General features: G+C 42.0%; 1 protein-coding gene across 1 annotated transcript in view; it reads left to right on the plus strand.

Annotated features, from left to right (window-relative positions):
- phf8 (PHD finger protein 8) overlaps nt 1–17,772 on the plus strand; it is a 33,073-nt gene extending 15,301 nt beyond the window's left edge. Inside the window, exons 8-22 of the mRNA XM_018096691.2 lie at nt 7,237–7,399; nt 7,479–7,566; nt 7,813–7,919; nt 8,091–8,182; nt 8,318–8,407; nt 8,542–8,793; nt 8,995–9,107; nt 9,381–9,571; nt 12,372–12,457; nt 12,534–12,661; nt 13,199–13,536; nt 14,053–14,148; nt 14,615–14,724; nt 14,840–15,113; nt 15,223–17,772. Coding sequence (XP_017952180.1) covers nt 7,237–7,399; nt 7,479–7,566; nt 7,813–7,919; nt 8,091–8,182; nt 8,318–8,407; nt 8,542–8,793; nt 8,995–9,107; nt 9,381–9,571; nt 12,372–12,457; nt 12,534–12,661; nt 13,199–13,536; nt 14,053–14,148; nt 14,615–14,724; nt 14,840–15,113; nt 15,223–15,320 — 2,226 coding nt within the window. The 3' untranslated portion in view covers nt 15,321–17,772. The remainder of the gene's footprint in view (nt 1–7,236; nt 7,400–7,478; nt 7,567–7,812; nt 7,920–8,090; nt 8,183–8,317; nt 8,408–8,541; nt 8,794–8,994; nt 9,108–9,380; nt 9,572–12,371; nt 12,458–12,533; nt 12,662–13,198; nt 13,537–14,052; nt 14,149–14,614; nt 14,725–14,839; nt 15,114–15,222) is intronic.
- Nucleotides 17,773–20,335: the final 2,563 nt, after the last annotated feature.

Raw genomic sequence — 20,335 nt, forward strand, 5'->3', positions numbered from 1 at the left:
CTGGTTTGGGGGCACTGAGAGCAACATCCAAGGTGTTGGTGAACAACATGTTGCCCCCGAGCCACTGGTTGGGGATCACTGCCTTAAGCAATATTAATGAGCTGGAGACGTGCAACTGAACTGGTAAAGGGGATGGAAGATTTAAACTATGAGGTTAGACTGTTAAGGTTGGGGAGTTATTAATGGAAAAAAGGCACTTGCGAGGGGACATGATTACTCTGTACAAGTACATTAGGATTATAGGCAGATAGGAAATGTTTTTTTTTTCCCCATAAAAATGATCAGGGCAGCAGAAGCCACCCCTTTAGATTAGAGGAATGGAACTTTCATTTGAAGCAGCAGGGGGGTTTTCACAGTGAGGGTATTGAGGTTGGGGGAATGCCCTTCCTAGTGGTGATGTGATGGCAGATTATTTAATGTCTTTAAGAGGGGCCTGGATGAGTTCTGGAACATGCATAGTATCCATGGCTATTGTGATACTAAAATCTATGTTGGTATATATGGTTTATGTATGTGAGTGTATAGATAGGTCAGTATAGGTTTGTTTGTGCTGGGTTTACTTGGAAGGGTTGAACTTGATGGATCCTGGTCTTTTTTTCAACCTTATGTAATTATGTAACCTCTCAATAATGCATGACAACCCGGGTACCAGAGTTGTTGCAGCACTGAACAACATAAAGAGTTCTACTCAGTAGAGCAGGACTATATTTTGGCTTTAATGAATAGAATAGGGATACTCACAGCTGGGTTAAGGAACTATATAATAACCCTGTAAAATGTATCAAGACAACCCGTAATGTCTTTCCCCCTTTCCCAATCTCTAGGGGCACTAGGCAAGGCTGTCCCCTGCTATTCACTTTTGCAATGGAGCCCATTGCCTGCAAGCTTAAACACATAGAAGGTTTAGGTCTAGGGATTCTTAAAGTAGTGGTATCTATGTACGCAGATGATACTCTGCTATATCTAGCCAACCCTGACAACAATCTTGTCCATGCCATCAGTAACATTGATACCCACACTACCTACTCAGAGCTACAAGTTAAAGGAGAAGGAAAGGCTAAGTCACTTGGGGGTGCCAAAATGTTAGGCACGAACAAGGAAGAGGAAATGCTCGCGAACAAGGAAGAGGAAATGCTCACAACTACCCCAGGCTCGTGCTGTTTTCTCCTAACCGGGATACCAGCCCGGGGTAAAAGGTAAGCGATTTAAAGTCACTTGGGGGTGCCTAACATTTCGGAACCTCTAAGTGACTTAGCCTGTCCTTCTCCTTTAATTGCTCCATATTGCCCCTGCCCACTACCATTGCCTACAGAGGGTCTCTACTTTAAAAATCTGGGTATAAGAATACATATGCTGACCTTAATAAATTTATAGAGTTGAACCTAACCCCCGTCCTGAGAGCATCTCTAGACTAAGACTGAAACATGGTCCAGAAAACCACTAACACAGTGGGACGCATAAATATTTTAAACATTTTTATGGTTCTCAAACTCATATCTTCCGATAATCCCGTTACCATTCTATACAAATTATCTTGCAAGCTCAGATCCCTTGACCTATACTGTTATAAGAAACATCCTAGGATTTCTTTGCACACTCTCCAGCTACCAACCAACCGGGGAGAATTGACCACCCCAAATACCTTTTTGTATTACATTGCAGCCGAATTAGTACACGCATGGAGATGGGCAGTCCCCTTAAGATCCCACGCGGCCACAGTACTGGAGGCTCAAACCATTGGATGCCTTGAGGAACTCAAAAACCTTCTATATATGGGAACCAAATACACTGCTAAAGCATTCCCCCTAATGAAGGCATGGCAGCTTGCACAAAATCTCTTCCCCAGAACTCAAACTTCATGAACTTCTAGATATACCCCACTATGGTGCAACCACAAACTTTGACACCTTAACAAAGTCCCCTGCTCTAGGCCTTCTTTAAACATAAAATATATTTATGATATTATAGAAAACTGGAAATTCCTAATATCCAGATCTCAAAACAAAAATGCTGTTTAGGTATCTGCAGTTGCACCATGCAGTGGATACCCAATTGACTCTTACCTGCTGGGGATAAGAGTCTTTTATTCATAACCCTGAACTTCACAAACTCTCCCTATGTTTTATTACCACTTGATATTAACAGGTAGCTCCTCTTTCTAAGCTGTATAATATATGGCAAACTGACATTCCTGTTCTTACTGATGAGGATTGGCAAGACATACTAGATATTAGCATTCAAGGACTAATCTGCAGTAGAGAGAAACTCTAGTTGAAATTCCTACACCGCACCTACCTTATGGTCTTTATAAGATGAACCCTTGTCCCAGGTGCCAAGCCCAACCAGCAGATTCTTTCATATTGTCTGCACCTGTCCACTGGCCCAGATGTTCTGGACTAATGTAATACAAATAATCCAGAATAAAACAGAAATCTCAGTTCCACTTAACCATACTACCTTATTGCTCAACCTAAAAAAGCCAACCAAACCCTCCTGGGAATTCTGTGCATGTATGCCAAAAAAGGTTTTATTACTTACCGTTAAATCCCTTTCTCTGTGGTTGAAAGGGGGACACATGGTACGTATGGGGTTAAGCTCCACCCTCCAGGACGCAGGACACTTGAAGACAAATGAGGAGGCGTGACATTCCACTCTGGCTTTACCCCCACACTGCACCGTCTCCATTCAATTGGTACCAAAGTATTTATTATAGAACTATATAACTTGAACTTATAACAACAACCTATTAACTAGGCAGAATATAGTACAGAGGAATATTCTATGTGACCATTTAGTCAACCTTTCTTCCCCGGGTGGGAAGCCCTGTGTCCTCCTTTCGAAGTAATAAAATCCTCTTTTCTCTGTTGTCTCGGGGGACACAGGGTACGTATGGGGACTTAACAAAGCAGCCCCAGTAGCAGTAGGGTGGAACACGAAGATGTGAATTTTTGGACCTTATTGCTGCACTGAATTTAGGACTTTGTGGCCAAAGGATGCCTCAGTTGATGCAAGTGTGTCCAAATGGTAAAATTTGGCAAATGTGTGGACAGAAGACCATGTGGCCGCTCTGCAGATCTGGTCCAGGGAGGCAGAGTTGTGCCACACCCAGGAGGTTCCCATTGCCCTCGTAGAGTGAGCCCTGATACCTGCTGTGCCGAGGTGATTGCCATGAGCAATGCCACTTTCCAGGTGACCCACGTTTCTGAGATAGAATCTAGGGATTCAAATGGTGGGTCTAGTAGAACCTCCAAGACCAAGTTAAGATCCCGGTAGCGGTAGGCGATGCGGAGGAGCCATGTGTGTGTCACCCTGCAGAAATGTTCTAATGGAATCTTCTAGAGCCAGCTGGGATTGCAGGAGGAGACACTTGTATCTTAAGGTACCCAAGCTTCAGGCCCAATTGGAGGCCCTGCTGAAGAAACCAAAGGACTCTTGGGATGTTGAGTTGCAGGGAGGGGACATCAGAGTCCTTACACCAGGTCCAGTAGGATTGCCAAACCCTGTGGTTTGTCTTGGCTGAGGTTGGCTTGCGGTCTTTCAGCATAGTCGCAATAACCTTCAGTTAACCCTTTTTGTCTCCAGATGGATGCTTCTACAGCCACCCCGTCAGAGCTAAGAGGCGGGGATTGTGATGGGCGATTGGGCCCTGAAGTAGAAGGTCCTTCCAGGGGGTCAGCCATGTTCTCTGAGGCCAGTAGGGTGCTATGACTATCACTGTGGTGGTGGATTGCCTGATCTTTTTGAGAACTTGTGGTAGTATGGGGAGTTGGGGGGAAGACGTACGCTAGATTGAACCTCCAGTGTTGGGTCACTGCGGCTATTCCTGTTGCCAACGGATATCTGCAGAGGGCGAAAAATCTGGGAACTTTTCGATTTGATCTGGACGCCATGAGATCTGTGTCAGGTGTCCACCCCAACGGCGTGTCTGGGTGGAGTTCCCACTGCCTGGGATGTAGCCGATTGCGACTGAGGAAGTCTGCTTTGGTGTTGGAGATTCCTGGAATGTGGATAGTGCTTAGGAGTACAAGGTTGTATTTTGCCCAGTCCAGGATCTGTTGAGCCTCTGCTAGGGCTGCTAGGCTGCGAGTTCCACCTTGACGATTGATGTAGGCTACTGTGGTGGCATTGTCGGTTTGCACACGTACGGACTGTGCCTGTAGCTGTGGGGACCAATGTGTGAGGGCTAGATGAACTGCTCGTAGTTCCAGAATGTTTATTGGAAGTTTGGACTCCTCGTGTGACCATGTGCCTTGAGCGGTTAAGTTCTGCCAGGTCGCCCCATAGGCTGGCATCTGTGGATAGTACTGTTCACATTGTTGTTGCACAGGACCGACTCGTCGCCAGTGTGCACGGTCCTAACCACCATCTGAGGGAGTCTTTTACTGGTTGTGAGAGGCAGACGGTCTTATAACGGGACCCCCCTTTATGAGCTCTCAGTATGCTTGTCTGGAGAGGGCACAGGTGGATCTGGGTGAATGGCACCACGTTGATCGCCGATACCATTTTTCCTAGTGCTTTCCTTGCTTGGTGAATCGTGGGTATCGGGTTGTATATTAGTGAGCGAGTTTGCTCTCTGATCCGGTTCTGATTGTCTTGTGGAAGGGAGACTAACTGTGCTACTGTGTCGAATTCGAGGCCAAGGAAGGTTATCCGATGGCTGGGATGTATGTGGGATTCGGACCAACTGATGGACCAGCCGAAGTCTTGTATGAGGGAGATTGCACGTTGAAGGTCCCTCTCGGCCCGGTCTGCTGTCCCGACCTTCAGGAGAAGATCGTCCAGATAGGGTGTCACTGATACCTTGTGAAGTCTCAGAGTTGCCCCGGTCACGGCCAACAGCTTGGTGACGACTCTGGGGGCAGTTGAAAGGCCGAATAGCAGCACCACAAATTCGAAGTTGTCTGGTTGGCGAAGGCAAGGCGGAGATATTGGTCATGTGGGGGGCCAGAGTGGCACATGCAGGAACGCATCCTTTATGTCCAGGGACATCAAGAGCTGTCCCTGCTCCATTCCCAGAATAACTGATCGAAGGGTCTCCATCTTGAACCACGTCGACCGTATGAATTTGTTCAGGCGTTTCAGGTCCAGGACTGGTTGGAATGAGCCGTCCTCCTTCGGTACGATAAACAGATTGGAGTAAAAAACAAAGAATTTCTCCAGGGGTGGTACTGGTTTCATCACTCCCATTTGTTCCATTGTTAAATTGCAATTCAGAAATGCCTGTGCCTTGCTTTGGGGTTCTTGGGTACTCGGGACATGAAGAATTTTCTGGGGGGGAAGATGGACAAGTGATATCCCTGTCACAATTTCGTTAACCCAGGTGTCTGAGGAATAGCAAATCCACTCCTCCCGAAATCACAGTAACCTGCCCCCTAATGGCTCCAGCAATTCCGGGGGGATGCCCTGTCAAGCGGAGGTGGTCAGAGGAGTCCTTAAAAGCAGCCGCATCTGTCACTGGTAGGGCCGTGGACTTGCAGAGCCTTGACACCGGAACATCTTTTGAAGGGGGGTTGGTCCATTTTTCCTCTAGTTCCTTAGGAAAGGGGTAGGACATGGAGAATTTCCGTGTAGCCTGAAACTTCTTTTCGGGGGCATTCCACTCATCTTGTATTATGTTGATAAGCTGGTCATGGGACAGGAATAGATGGTCTGTGATTGTTGGCCGGGGTCTGGAGTGATGTTGAGTATCTCAAGTACCCCCTTGATACTGTCAACTTTTGGCTCATCCTCTAGGGATTGGAAAAAGCTGTATTGCCCAAAGGGGGGCTGATAGGCCTGGCGCAGCACCCAGCGTGAGCAACCCAGCAGAGACCCGGTGGTGAAAAACACCGTTGCTAGTGTGCTCATCCAGAGTCCTGCTGGCCAGACCATCTGCTCTCATTTTGGAGATGCAGGAAATGTCTGGGTGGTGTATGTAGCCCTGCAGGGAGGGCGCTATGGTTTTAAACAACCCCGGTGAGAGGTCCCATGTCGGGCTAACAATAAGGAAATCAGGTAGCCCTGTTCCTGGTGTCACCCCTGGTGCAGCACTAAGTCCAACCTCCTAGAAGCATGAGTCTCCACTTTCTCTTATACATTTTAGAGTTTGTTCACTGCATGGTATACCCCTCAATGACTTCATCAATGAAGATCATTATTGCAATTCGTTTTGTTTTAGTGAGTTAAGCTGGCCATACACATGAAGATCCCAAGTGAGCGAATCTTCTCCCAGTATCGGAGAAAATGTAGGCTAATTCGATCGTTTTGCCCTTGGGCCAAACAATCAAATTTTATTGGCGGCAGTGGGGCAGTTGGTTCGGGGACCGCATCCCAATCCGACTAAATCTTTTAACCTGCCCGACCGATATCTGCCCAATTTCAGGCCAGATATCGGTCAGGCATGCCCCTCGTTCCTGCCCCTACACAGGCCGATAAGCTGCCGAATCAGTCCAAGGGATCGATATCGGCAGCTACAATCGGCCCATGTATGGCCACCTTTAACAGCACAGCTGCTACATTTACACCCATTCATTGCTTATTAAACGTAATGACTGGGAGTAATTTGTTTATAGGAACAGTTCAGTGTTAAAATGAAACTGGGTAAAATGGATAGACTGTGCAAAATTAAAAATATTTAATTGGGCAGATAACATAATAGCCAGAACTCTACTTCCTGCTTTCTAACCTCAGTGACTTTAGGGGGGGAACATGGAACATAACAGTTCAGTTAATTTGTGAGCACGTGGGTCAGATTCAAATGCAAACTAACTAAACAGTTATGTCCCATATGTCCCCCCCCCCCTCAAGTCACTGATTGGTTACTGACTGCTAACAGCTTAGAGAGCTGTAAAGGAGGAAGTAGAGTTCTGGCTATAATGTTAGACATCTGTTCACTTCAGCCTTTATAGATTACAATTTTGCCTAACTAACTATATTACAAATATTTTTTTATTTTGCGCAGTCTATCTATTTTACCCAGTTTCCTTTTTACACTGAACTGTTCCTTTAAGGATTCTGGTAAGTAGTTAGGTTTTGCCCTTCCATGATATAATGTTCTGTGCACTAATGCTTTTAATTCAAGGATGGTAAGTTTTTAGTAACAGCAATATTTGGAGGAAACATGGTTACGTTTCCTTTTACGGTCTTATTTAGGGAGAATAGAAAAATATTTGCTGATATAAATTGTTGGAATTTTATGCAATGTTTTAATCCAAATGTGATCCTTTATTGTAATTTTTTTTTTTTTTTTCTTGTAAGGGAGAAAAAATCTTTTACCTTATCCAACCCACCAAAACCAACCTGGCCCTTTTTGAGTGCTGGAGCAGTTCCTCCAACCAGAATGAAATGTTCTTTGGAGATCAAGTGGATAAATGCTATAGATGCCCAGTCAAACAGGGACAGACCCTTTTTATCCCCACAGGTGAGCGATGGCTGATATTGTTGAGCTGTTTTCCATGTTTCATAAATTGCCTTCTTACGTCAATGTTGGTCTCTGCTAGGGTGGATACATTCAGTGTTGACTCCAGTTGACTGCTTAGCCTTTGGAGGGAATTTTCTACACAGCTTAAACATTGCTATTCAGCTCAGGTGAGTGTGGGACTTAATGGGGACAGTTATATAAAGCATAGTACTCCACATTGTAGAGTTGGCATCTTACTAAATTTCAGGGGCAGAGTCTAAATTGCTAGCCAATTAGAGGGTTCTTTACACCAAACATGCAGTTCAGTGTTTGATTTTTACATGTTGTACCTTATTCATTTCACTTGGTCTAAGGCATTTGTCAGCTTCAGCAGTTTGTTAATAGGCATTTGGTCTTTCTTCTCATCCCTGCAGAGCATATGAGATTGAGAAGAGGTTAAGCACTGCTGACCTCTTTAAATTCCCAAACTTCGAAACCATCTGTTGGTACGTGGGGAAGCATTTACTAGACACCTTCCGTGGTGAGTCAAAACTCCAGCCTGCTCTACTTGTGCAGAGTAAGGCAGGTGTTAGTATTTCTAAGTCTTTTTAGCATTTATTTAGAATAAAAGTAGATCGTCAATCATTGTTGAAAAAGTTATGAAGAAATACCTGCCTTTCTATCTCAGTTTGCACTTTTTCTTGGTCTGTAGGTTTGCGAGAGAACAGAAGACAGCCAGCATCATACTTATTGCATGGAGCGAAGGCACTCAACACAGCATTTAGAGGCTGGACCAAGAAAGAGGTTGGTTATGTTTTTCATACTATATGTTTTGTTATGTTTTTCATATACGTGTTTCACTTATGTTGTCATATAATCTACCTCCATCTCGTCTCAAGTATGTTTAGCAAAACCCCTCATTCCCTTGTTTTATTTTAGGCATTGATGGATCACGAAGAGGAAATTCCCGAGACCATTATTACTTCCCAGCTTATTAAAGACCTAGACCGGGAGATCCGGCTTATGGAGGTGAACTCTCCTTGTTTGTGAGCAGTCTGCTATGTGCTTGAATAGATCATTGAATGATTAAATCTTCTGCATTTGTAACTGCCGACAGATACCCCAAATATTTAATCCTTTTTTTTTTCTCCCTCCTTTCACAGGATATCTTTCACCAAAACATCGAGAAGACTGGAAACCTCATGGGTCTGACTAGAAGCCCTTTAACTGGCACTCCATCCTCATCTAAAGCAGCACTTCCAGTCAAGGGCACTAATAAGAAGGGTGTTAGAGCAAACCAACTGATAAAGAAAGTAGGACGGAAGGGCAGAGAAACAGATGCTGACATGAGTCCAGAACAACCAGGAACTCCTACTGGCCAGCATCACAAGAAGTTTGGCTCTTCAGGAAAGGAGGTTTGCAACTATGATTGTTCTGGTAGCTCTGTTTATCTAACCTAATCGCCTGGCCATATTTTCTTTTTTCTGGTCTCATGTTGATAGTTGTACCATCTCCGTGTCTTAATTTTAACAGTTTTAAGCCCTAAAGTGTCCCCGGGTTCTCTGTTTTCTTTCCATTTAATCCTTTCACATTCTAATGCTATCTTATGTTCCAAGATGGAAGATACATCCCTTGATCCTCTTGAAGAAAAGCCAGATGTCGGCTTGCTGGATGGAGATATGGCAGACAGTAAATTCAGGCTAATGATGGCTAATGGTACCAACTTAAGGTGAGTTTGTGTATTTATCTCTTCCCCCAACTAGTCATTCTTTATTTGCTTTCTGGCCTTATGCATTTTTATAAAATTAGATCATAATAACAAAACAGATATTTGGATATTGTACAAAATAAAAACCTTTTTAAATGTAATACACCTTTTTATTGTGTACATTTTATCAAAACTAAACAGTTGATAAGCTGCACAGTGTTCTAATGTGGAAGATTTGTATGTAATATTATGTGAGCATTTTATGAGCCTATATTTCATGTCCATCTCTTACAGTGGTAAGAAGGAGCGCGTAGGAGCTGGAGGTAGGCGCCAAGCAGCTGCAAATAGACACATCAAAAAGGAACAGTTACAGGCAGATCTGTCCTCTGGGGATCCTTTCCTTCTAGATTCCGAAGATGATTTGCAAATTGATGAAACTCCTCGCAAAGAAAAAAAAGTAGCTCTGGCAAAGAGAAAGTTACCTAGTATGTAACCTCATAAACCCTTGGTTTTTGCTTCTGGTTTGTTGGCCAAGTCTTCCCAGAATGTTGTTGCACTTCTATTCTTGTGCTTTTATTTTGCATATTTTATAATAAAAACAGATAGAAAAGGCAAGAAAACAGAGAAGTGAGGCTATGGTATCGATTATAAATGTACTGGATTAAAAGTTTTTCATAATCAAAGCTTTTATAAGTCCATCCACGTACCCCATATTGCATTGAATTTTCACGGGCACCCTTTTGCTAGGTAGGTCATTTTTTGACTGAAGAGAATCGTCCACCAATTTTTTCAAAATTGTATGGGAGGAGGATCTAAAGACTTCCAGTGCATTAGAGTGGCTTTCTTAGCATAATAAAGCAGCTGTAGGTAGCAAAGTCTGGAATGAGATCGGAGTTGTAAATCACCAGTCAGTCCTAGGAAACAAAGTTCTGGAGAGCAAATATTTGGCATTGCAAGCTTCTCATAAGAAACTGTAACACTTCCCGCTAGAATCTCTGAATCACTGGGCAGGACCAGAAAACATGAAACCGTGCCTACGTCATTTCTGCATTTGGGATACTGGTCGAACACATTATCATAGATTTTTGACAAGCGATAGTGGGTCAAGTACAAAATTTTATCTGTATATATCCATCCCTCATAGAAATTGTTATATCTAAAACCAGTTTGAGGGCATCAGACCACATTTTGTTGTCTAATGCGGGAATGTCTCTGCCATTTAATCTTAGTTTTCTCTAGAGGAGAGGGGCCCAAGACGGACAATATAATGTAAAACCAGGAAAGGGGTTTAGTCAGGTCTGTTAAGGGTTGTTTCAGCTACCCTTACAGGCTTTGCAGGAAATTGGATATTGAAGGCATTGCGTAACTGCAGGAACCTGAGTAGGTTTTTCGAAATTAGTCATAGGTTTTTCATTCACCATGAGTGACAATGTTCCCTTGTGTTTTAATACCTAACTGTGCCCACCTTGCAATGTCTGGGAGAGCATTAAAGTGAGGGAGTTGTTTGTTACAGAAGAGAAGGGCCACTGACCAACTTCTGGAGGGTGTAGTGGCATAGTAAGAGGAAATTCTTTGATAAGGGAGTTTAGACAGGGCTTCAAATGAGCCTACTGTAGCAGCCTCTAGAACCACCGCTGGATTACTAATGTTAGGCACCATCCACCAATGAGCAAACAACTTACTGGGCAGCCAGAAAGTAAAGTTTTAGATTTGGTAAAGCTAGACCTTCTCAAGAAGAAGGTGTTTTTGCAGTACCTTGATGTTCAGGGGTGGATGGTCCCCTACCCACAAAAATCCCCTGTCCCTTATTTTGTCCACCCCATTAAACCACTGCACTTAGTGAGCTAAAGGGTAATTATGCAGGGCATACAAAAACTTTGAGAGGGAAATCATTTTAAAGATGTTGATTCTACCAGAAAGGGAGAGAGTCAGGTCTTGCCAAATGGAAACTTTGTTGGTTAGCACTTGTGGTACTTGGATTAAATTTAGTTTTTCATATCTATTTAGATCCATATGAGCCATAATACTCAGGTATTTGAATGAGTTTACAACTTGAAGTTGTGATATGTAATCAGGGGTACCTGAGGGTAAGGAGGTCTATAGGGAATATAATCGATTTAGAGTGATTAATTCTAAGTCCAGAATACTGACCAAGTTCAGAGACCACAGCCAGAAGGTTTGCTAAGGCTGGATGTGGGTTTGCCAAGTATAACAACATATTGTCTGCATAGAGTGATATTTTTTTTCCATTGTATTTCCTATTCGTAAGCCCTTAATTTCCTCGTATGCCCTAATACGTATGGCTAGAGGTTCAATAGCAAAAACGAACAGCATTGGGGAGAGAGGACACCCCTGGCGGTGCCTCTCTCCAAGGATATGCCCTCAGTCTGCCGTTGACCAGAAACTTAGCTCGTGGACAAGCATATAGCATCTGTACCCTTTTCCTATATCTAGGGGCTAATCCATATCGGGTCAACACCTCCCAGAGGTATTGCCACTAAACAGAGTCAAAAGCATTTGCTGTATCCAGTGACACTACAATTCTGTTCCCAGAGTTATCAGGTGGATTAGAAAAATTAGTGAACAAGGCACCTTATATTGATATCTGTGGCCTTTAGAGGGCATAAAGCCTGTCTAATCTGGGAGAATCGGCTCTGATACAACTAATTTTAAGTCTATTGGCTAAAATTTAAGCAAATATCTTGATATCAGAGTTAAGTAAAGCTATAGGTCGGTATGACTCACATCGATCAGAGAGGCTTACCCGCTTTAAGAATTAGAGTTACATAGGCATCATAGCAGGAATCAGGCAGCCTGTTAAGCTCACTAGTCCCATGAAATAGCTATACCAGTTTGGGGGTTAAAAAAAATCCACATACTTCTCTTACCATTCTATAGGAATCCCACCGGGCATTTTGCCTGAGGGAAATGCATTAATTGCCTCTAACTTCATCTGCCATGATATCTTTGTCTAGCTGTGTATCTACCCTCGTTATCAGATCAGGAGGCACCTCTGGAAAGTCAATGTCATTTAAATATTCATTAAGTCCCTGCACTAGGTTGTCCGAGGGCAGTTAATATGTTATCTTAAAATATTGCTCTGTCACTTGAACTGGATCTGTAAGCACATTAGCCTCATCCAATACACTACGTAATACAGTTCTGGGTACATATTCCCCCTTCCCCTTGCCATACCAAGCCGCTGTCCTATACAGTTAATATCTTGTCATGATGTAATGCTCACATGCAGGAATATAGACAAGTGTTTTTTTTTTTTCACTACAGAGTTTCCACGAAAACTACCAAGAGCAAAGCCATGTTCAGATCCCAACAAAGTGCGTGAGCCTGGGGAGCTGGAATTTGATGTAGAGGTAAATTTGCTTTCAGCAAAAATAAGTATGTAAAGCTGTCCTGCCTATGTTCTAAATGCTTTTTACCTTATATTAGGAAGACTACACCACGGATGAGGAAATGGCTGAAGGTGATGGTGATCAACTAGGTGCCAGCAGTGGGGGCATATTAGACCTATTAAAAGCCAGTCGGCAGGTTGGAGGTCCTGAATATTCTGAAATTGAGTAAGGAAAATAAATTGGAACAGTCTGCCTCTTGCCCCTGTATCAAAAAATAAAGTCAAAATTTAGTACAATAGTCGAAGTTCCTTACACAACAGTATTTATCTATGCAACTGCTATATTATGCCTGAAACAGCATTGTCCTTAATTGTCCAGTAAAAAACAAGAACAGGTTAACTTATGAAGCCCGGAGATTCCCAGAGAAATTTAATAAGATCTGAGCCCCTTGGCTAGACATCAACCCTACAAGCCAACCCAAATAACCTTTTGGGAAATCTGAATCATTATATTTCTTATTATAATGTACTTTACACATTTGTCCTTATTAACCACCCGCTGGGATTTCTTCTTTTATTTGCTTTATATATCTATACATTGTAACTTCTTTACCTACTTTCGATCTGTACTGTGTTTAATGTTTAAAAGCATAAATAAAACAAACAAAAAACAGGGATGTACCCCTTCTGTTTTGACAGTCCATTTTTTATTTTGGAGCAGAAAATAATTCCTTTATTTTAAAACTCTTCTTTTTCCTTATAGTGAAGCCCCTGCCTCTCCCAGCACACAGGAGGCAATCCAGGGTATGCTGTGCATGGCCAATCTTCAGGCCTCCTCATCTTGTACACCTTCCAGCCTTCAAGCTTGGTGGGCAGCTGGGCAGGAAAGTGGTGCAGTGGCTGGAGCATTGCAGGGAAGTGGTAAGGCTGCTGGGAATAAGAGCTGTGGTAATGGGACCAGCACTGGAAGCAGCAAAGTTCTCTTAAGGCCTGGAAAGAGGCCTGTAAAACGACCAGCACACCGCAGCATGGACAGTGAAGATGAGGATAGCACTGATGAGCAGGAGACACTGGGGGCATGCTTTAAGGATTCTGAATACAGTGAGTGCAGACAAGTAGAAGATATATTGTGTCTTGTTCATTTAATAATATGTGACCAGACAACATCTTCATTTTAACAGTGCCTACCTAAAATTAAGTAAACGACAGTTTCTTGGGTAATATTTAGAAGAAAGTTACTAAAAGTCTTGTGGGGGGCCAGGAAGTTCTGATGGTATAGCTTTGCCCTTCAAATAGAAATACAAATCAAACCGGAAACACTCCTCCTATAATACAAGATGGTACAGATATGTGTCCTCTAAGAAAGGCCATTTGCAAGGATTTAGGATTTTTTCCCTGCTATCACTCATCTTTAAAAATCTTTTTCAGACAGATTTCAGATTTTATTAGTATTCCCCATCCTGCTAGGATTGAGTTAAATATATTGGCATTTTGAATGTTGTAATACTCTGCTTCTACGATTTTTGTATATGCAGGCCAAGTGCTTAATGTGTGTCTTCTGTTATTGTCATGCTTATGCTTGGAACCAGTTCATCACAAGCTATTTTGTGTCTGCAGTTTACCCTTCACTGGAGTCCGATGATGATGATCCCGCTTTGAAATCACGTCCTAAGAAAAAGAAGCAGACAGACGATGCTCCATGGAACCCTAAAGGTTAGGCTAATTGAGTAGCTCTAGCCTTTAAAGGGAGGAGGTGTTAGCTTCTGTGTTAATCTGGCTTTGATGCTGGAAACCCCTGACTAGAACGTTCCCTTTCACATATTTGTATTTACACATGCTACTTGCCAAATAACATCTAATATTACAGCTTATAAAAGCAATTTTCACTGACTGCTATGGATAGCAATATATTGATAATGGCAAGTGTGGAGAATCGGGTTTTGCTTTCTCATTTACCATATGTCCACACAAGCTGCTGTTAAATATATGGGGCTACTCGCATCTCTTATTTGTAATAAGAGCCTTTACAGAGGCCAATGTTCTCACTACCCTCATATGTCATAAAAGGCACTAAGTTTGCCCAGGAGCAGTAACCCATAGCAGCCAATAAGATGTTTGCTTTTAAACATGTGACCAGTAAATGCTATTTGCTGATTGGTTATTTTTTACCTTTTTCCAGCACGTGTCACTCCAACATTACCCAAGCAGGCTCGGCCAGTGCGGGAGGGAACGCGTGTAGCGTCTGTTGAGACAGGGCTTGCTGTGGCTGCTGCAAGACTTTCGCAGCAGGTGAGGAATTGATTATTTTTGAATGTCTTCCAATCATTAGCGAGCAACCTCTAGTCATATATATATATATATATATATATAATAATTTTATAAAAAAAAAAATTTCTTCATTAAGGAACAGCAGAAATCGCTGAAGAAGAAGGTAGCCAGCAAAAAGAAACCAGTCAGTGAACCGGAGCCCCTGCTTTTACCATCAGAACCTGAACCCCCGCCATTGGAGCCTCAGACAGAGGTCTTCTCTGGAAGTCTTGTTGACCATGAATATACTGCTGGCCCCAATATATTTGGCATGGCTCAAGTGAACCGTGGAACTACACCAATGGCACCAGGAGTCTTTCTGTCCCAGCGGCGGCTTTCCGCATCTTCACCAGGAAGTCCAGCAACGCAAGGTAATATTTATCTAAAGTAGCCCTTAAAAAAAAAACAATACCTTGTAATACATTGCATATATTATCAAGTTGCTTGATGCATTTTTATTTATCTTGCACTTATTTACAGTTCCAGGAAAACGGCCTAAAAAGGGCTTGGCTACAGCAAAACAACGCCTGGGCAAGATCCTCAAGATCCACCGGAATGGAAAGCTGCTTTTGCTGTGATCTGCAGTCTCTCAGACTATAAAAAAAAAAGTGACAGTGAAGAGAGATGACCCAGAAAAGGTCAAGCTATGGATCTTGAACTTATTTTTTTATATATCCACTTTTCAAACCAAACAGCTCATCTTTTACACACAAAGGACAAGAAAAAAACTGGACAAGATTAAAAAATGTGCTTAAGCAAACAGCACAGATATGACCATAATATGGTAACTGACAAATCTGTTCATTCACTGGCTTTAACCTCCTTACCCTTTAAACCAGAATAGTGTGTGTGTAATGGGGGGCGGTCTTTAAAGGGAAGCAAAAAAAAAAAAAGTTTAGAGGGGCCTTGCTAACAAGACCATTGCTAGAATAGCTGAGATACAGGACTCGATCTTTTTCAGCATTACTTTTAGAACAGGTAAACGTTAATAGCTCAGATTTGGCAAACTCAGCAGCTTTACTTCATTTAGCACCAGAGATGCCATCTTCATTTCATACCTAAATGCCAATGGGCTGTGTTCCTCCTTTTCTTCAATGAGTTTATGGTCATTTTTCTGAAACTCCTGACCAGCCCCTAGTTTAATTTATGGAGCCATAAAATATATGAATTATACCAATGGCACCAGCTCATGGCATTTGGTATCTTTTTAGGTCCCTGCCATTTATTTAAACCAGTGCTTAAGTGTAACACTTATAGCGCAACAATGGGAACGAATTGGTAGCTTCTTTCCATAAATAAGTAGTAGGCATCAAGCCTGAAGTTTGAGTCTTTTAACTTAGGCATCCAAGAGGAAACTTTTACACAAACGAGGAGCAAATGCCGAAATCTAGTCGTTTTTGGCCACCCATCCTGGATGAAATTGGATCTGAACCTTTCCTTTGCCTTCCTTAAAAATTATGGGACTCTCCTTGGTTGCCATGTATCTGTCAACAGCTTTGGGGGTAAAGGCAAAAACTGGATGTAAGAGCTTTTCAGAGCAACAGAACTGATATATTTTTTAAGCTAAAATTCTTTGGGTTTCCTTCAAATTGGATTTTATTCCCCTGTATCTGATCTACTCTTGATGGATTTAAATTGACTGAGAAATAAGAGGCACAACATCTTTCCTTAAGTTGATTCCTCACAGTGCTTATCTGGAAGGGAAATTAACAGAAGCAAAACAAAACCCTTTTTACACTGTAGGAACAAGCGTTCAGCATCAGGGCATGGAGGTTTTGGCCAAAGTATTGTTATTTTGTGTCAGCTATTTTGATCTTTGGCTAACAAGTCAGAAACTTGTACTTTATTATGGTACAATATTTCTTTTTATTTTAGTTGATTAGTCCATGGGCATCTTTACTAAAGCTTTTAGATGTTTAATAATATATGCCATGATGGGATTCAGAGAACACATAATTGCTTGCTGGACCAGGCCACTCTGGTGTTTTAAGGTCCTATTTTTGGCCCTTACCCCCTTTTTTTATATTTAGGGTAAACTCTATCCAGTATTTTCTTCCCAAACTAATAGCACTTGCACAGGGAGGGCATTTCCAAGACTCTCCCACCATTTCTGCATACACACCCTTTAATTTAAGTATACATATACTGCCCGCAGTGAAAGCTAGTGCCCACAGGCTTCCTTTGGGTATAACTGGCTTAGCACATTATATCAGCTGGTGGGAAGACTATCAAATCCTGGGTTTTTATATATAAATATATATATATATATAATGTAAATGACTGTTTCAACTGTAAATATATTTGGAAGCAAATTTTTTTGCCCCTCAATTGTTTTCCCCACTCAAATGTGATGCTTTTAAATGTTCCTCCGGCCTGTTGTTGGGTCTCTATGCCAGCAAATTGAGATACTGCTTCTTTAAAAGTAGCTCTGCTGGAACAGCAGTTTAGATCTGTCTTTATTTTATGGGAAATACTTTGTAATTAAATCTCTCTCTCGCTTTATCCTGCCCTATCTGTTCTACTGTAAACTTAATGACAAGTAGCTCAGAGTGACTATACCTTTAGGACAGTGATGGGCAACCAGAGGCCATTGAGAAGTGGCTGAACCACAGCTCCCAGAGGCTGCCATGGGATACTGGGAGATGTACATAGGTCACATTAGAGCCTACAGTTGCTTATATCTGCAGTATAAGCAAAAGGAACACGCAATAAAGAAGGAAGGAAGGAAGAAAAAACACCAGCCAAGGGAAGGAGGTTTCTATTGATTTGTACATTTTTTTTTTTTTTTTTTTTTTTTAAATAGAAAAAAAAATTAAGTTGAAAAAAAAAAGACTTTTAAGAAGCATCTTTGCAGATCTGAGGATTTATTTTTCTGTGTTTGCACATCTGCTGGTTTTTACCGGGCAGCTGGTAAAGTTGCTTCACTCCTAGTTTCAGTCTTCTAATGTAATTTATATTTTTTTAGACTTGTCATGTTTCCCCTTTTAGTAGTTAAAAAGGAAATACAGCTGCCTCCATGTGCTTTAAATATGCCTTGTGTCTGTCTTTCTTTTTTGTGTGTGTGAGCAGCAAGTGTTCTTTATTTCAGGGCTTCCAGGTTACCCACAGAGAGGCGTTCATTATAGATTTGGAAAAAATTGTTCCTCTCATTTTCTTTTTAGCCATGAGGTTGCAGAGCAGCTGCCACCACTAAAGGCAAACTATACACTATTTAGTAGAGAAGAAACTGACAGCAGCTTGGGTCCCCAAATGATTTCACTTTTATTCCTGGGGAACACAAGCACTGAAGGATTAAAGGTCCCCATACACACGCCGATTCTAGCTGCTGATACCGGTCCCTTAGACCAGTTCGGCAGCTAATCGGCCCGTGTATGGGCACTACCGACGGGCCTTCCTGACCGGGCAGGTTAAGAAAAAAAAAAACTAGGTCCCCGATCCGACTGCCCTATTGCCGCCAACATAATTCGATTGTGGGGATATCGGCCAAGTGAGCAAATCTTCACTTGTATGGGGACCTTTACACTACCTTTCGGGAGGAAAGGACACTAAACACACACACCTCTCTCTCATATTATACACTATATAATGGACTTCCATGCACTTCTAGCTTTTTGGATTATGGTTTTCCATATCCTATGCTGTACTATTTAATCAATTTTAGGAATGCACTGAATTCAAAATATTCTGTCCAGCCAAAGCCATAGTCCTGTGACTTTAAAGAGAGAGTTCACCTTTAAGTTAATATTTAGTATGTTGTAGTATATCCTATTAGCAACTGTGCGATTGTTCTTTATTATAGTTTATGAATTATTTGCCTTCTGCCTCTTTCCAGGTTTCAACCGGCTACAATGTTGTTACTTTTTAATACTTCCAATTCAGTCCCTCACCTATTCATACTCCAGCCTCTCATTGAAACAACTGCCTGGTTGCTAAGGTAAATAAGCAACCAGAAATGGCAAACTGGAGAGCCGCTGAACAAAAAGCTTAATAGCTGACCCCACCCCCCAAAAAAAAAAAAAAAAAAAAAAATAGAAACAACAATTACAAATCTAATGGCAGTAAATTGCCAAAATGACTTTCCTTCTCCTTTAAAGGACAAGTGGAGGCAAACTCCCAGAACAGACTCCTGCCAGGTTCACCTGCCATAGGCAGCATAAGGCAGGCAGATTGTGGCACACATGGGCAGGGTAGAGTAGGGATGGAGACAGGGAAACCTACGATGACTACTCAAATAGCTGATTACGACTACTCCAATAGTCTGTTGTTCCAGATGGAATCTAACCCCTTTACGTCTCCAGACAACTTAACATACCATACATTTTTTCTTAAATTAAATATGCAAGTAATCCTGTCAAATGAGCACATCAGTGCATTGATGTGGTCTTCATCTGATGGGCCTCACCTCAACAAATGAGCGGATCTGGCTGTTTATGGCCGCCTTTAGTTTAAAAAAAAAAGGGGTATGGAAGGTCTCAGCTGTGAGAAAAGCCTGGCTAAGTTTGGGTTTTCGCTTTAGAAGAAGTGTTTAAGGAGGGTATGATAACTAGGTATAAAAGTATAAGGGAACCATACAATAAACTCTTAATTGATTTATCTGTTGCTTTATTCACCAGTAGATCCTCCCAGCAAACATAAGGAACCCACTGAGATTAGAAGAAAGGCGGTTTCATGTTAAAGGAGACATATTGGATGAATGGACAAAACCCTAATTTTGTGGGCAATTATGAATAATAAATGGTGCTGATTTCACTTTAGGCTACAAATGAATCCAATCTGTAAAAATGTCACCTTTATTGGAGCTCCCTATAGATCCTTGGTTCTCTGTGTTTCAAGTGAAGGGTGGGTGTGTCCTAATGGTCCCTGCCAGGATCACAGCAGGAGGGGGAGAGCCAATCACAGCCTTGCACTTACACCAGCTTCAGTTCCCTATCAGGTCAGCCTAGCTGCTGATTAGTTTCTATCCTACAGTACAGTACAGTGCAATACAGTGCAGTGTGCTGAGTGCCACTGCCCCCCCTGCACATTCAGAGAATTCAGCCAGCAGGAAGTGGAACAGATGGGCCGGACTTGTCAGGTTTTAGTGGATTTGCTCAATAAATCAGTTTGAACACAACTTTTTTTTAAGCACAATCCTTCTATATTTAGAGGAGTATAATTCACTGGTACATTCTTCATTTTTATATAATATGTCACCTTAAAAGTGGCAGAGTGTAAAGTGGGATTCTCTTGCTAAAGTGGCTGTTTTGGCAGATAAATTCAAGAAAGGGTTTGATATCTTTGTAGAATGATATCGGAACATGGGGGAAGAGACGTGGACCGGGAATTGATCAGTATACTACTGAGATGACACATCACCCAGAAATTGCCATATGAAGATTTTAAACTGCATAATTTGAATAAAATGTTGCACTTTCAGCTTTTTTTTTTAAGGTTTGTTATTAAATTCTAGTCCAGTGGCTCAGTGGTTAGTACTTCTGCCCTGCAACACTGGGGTCCTGAGTTTGATTCAAGCCTGGGTTTTATCTGTGGTGGATTTGTATGTCATTGGTGTGGGAATCTACTAACCATATAGGCTTGTTTTTTGGCTCTTGAT

This window comes from Xenopus tropicalis, chromosome 8 (assembly GCF_000004195.4).
Source record: "Xenopus tropicalis strain Nigerian chromosome 8, UCB_Xtro_10.0, whole genome shotgun sequence".
Taxonomy (NCBI): Eukaryota; Metazoa; Chordata; class Amphibia; order Anura; family Pipidae; genus Xenopus; species Xenopus tropicalis.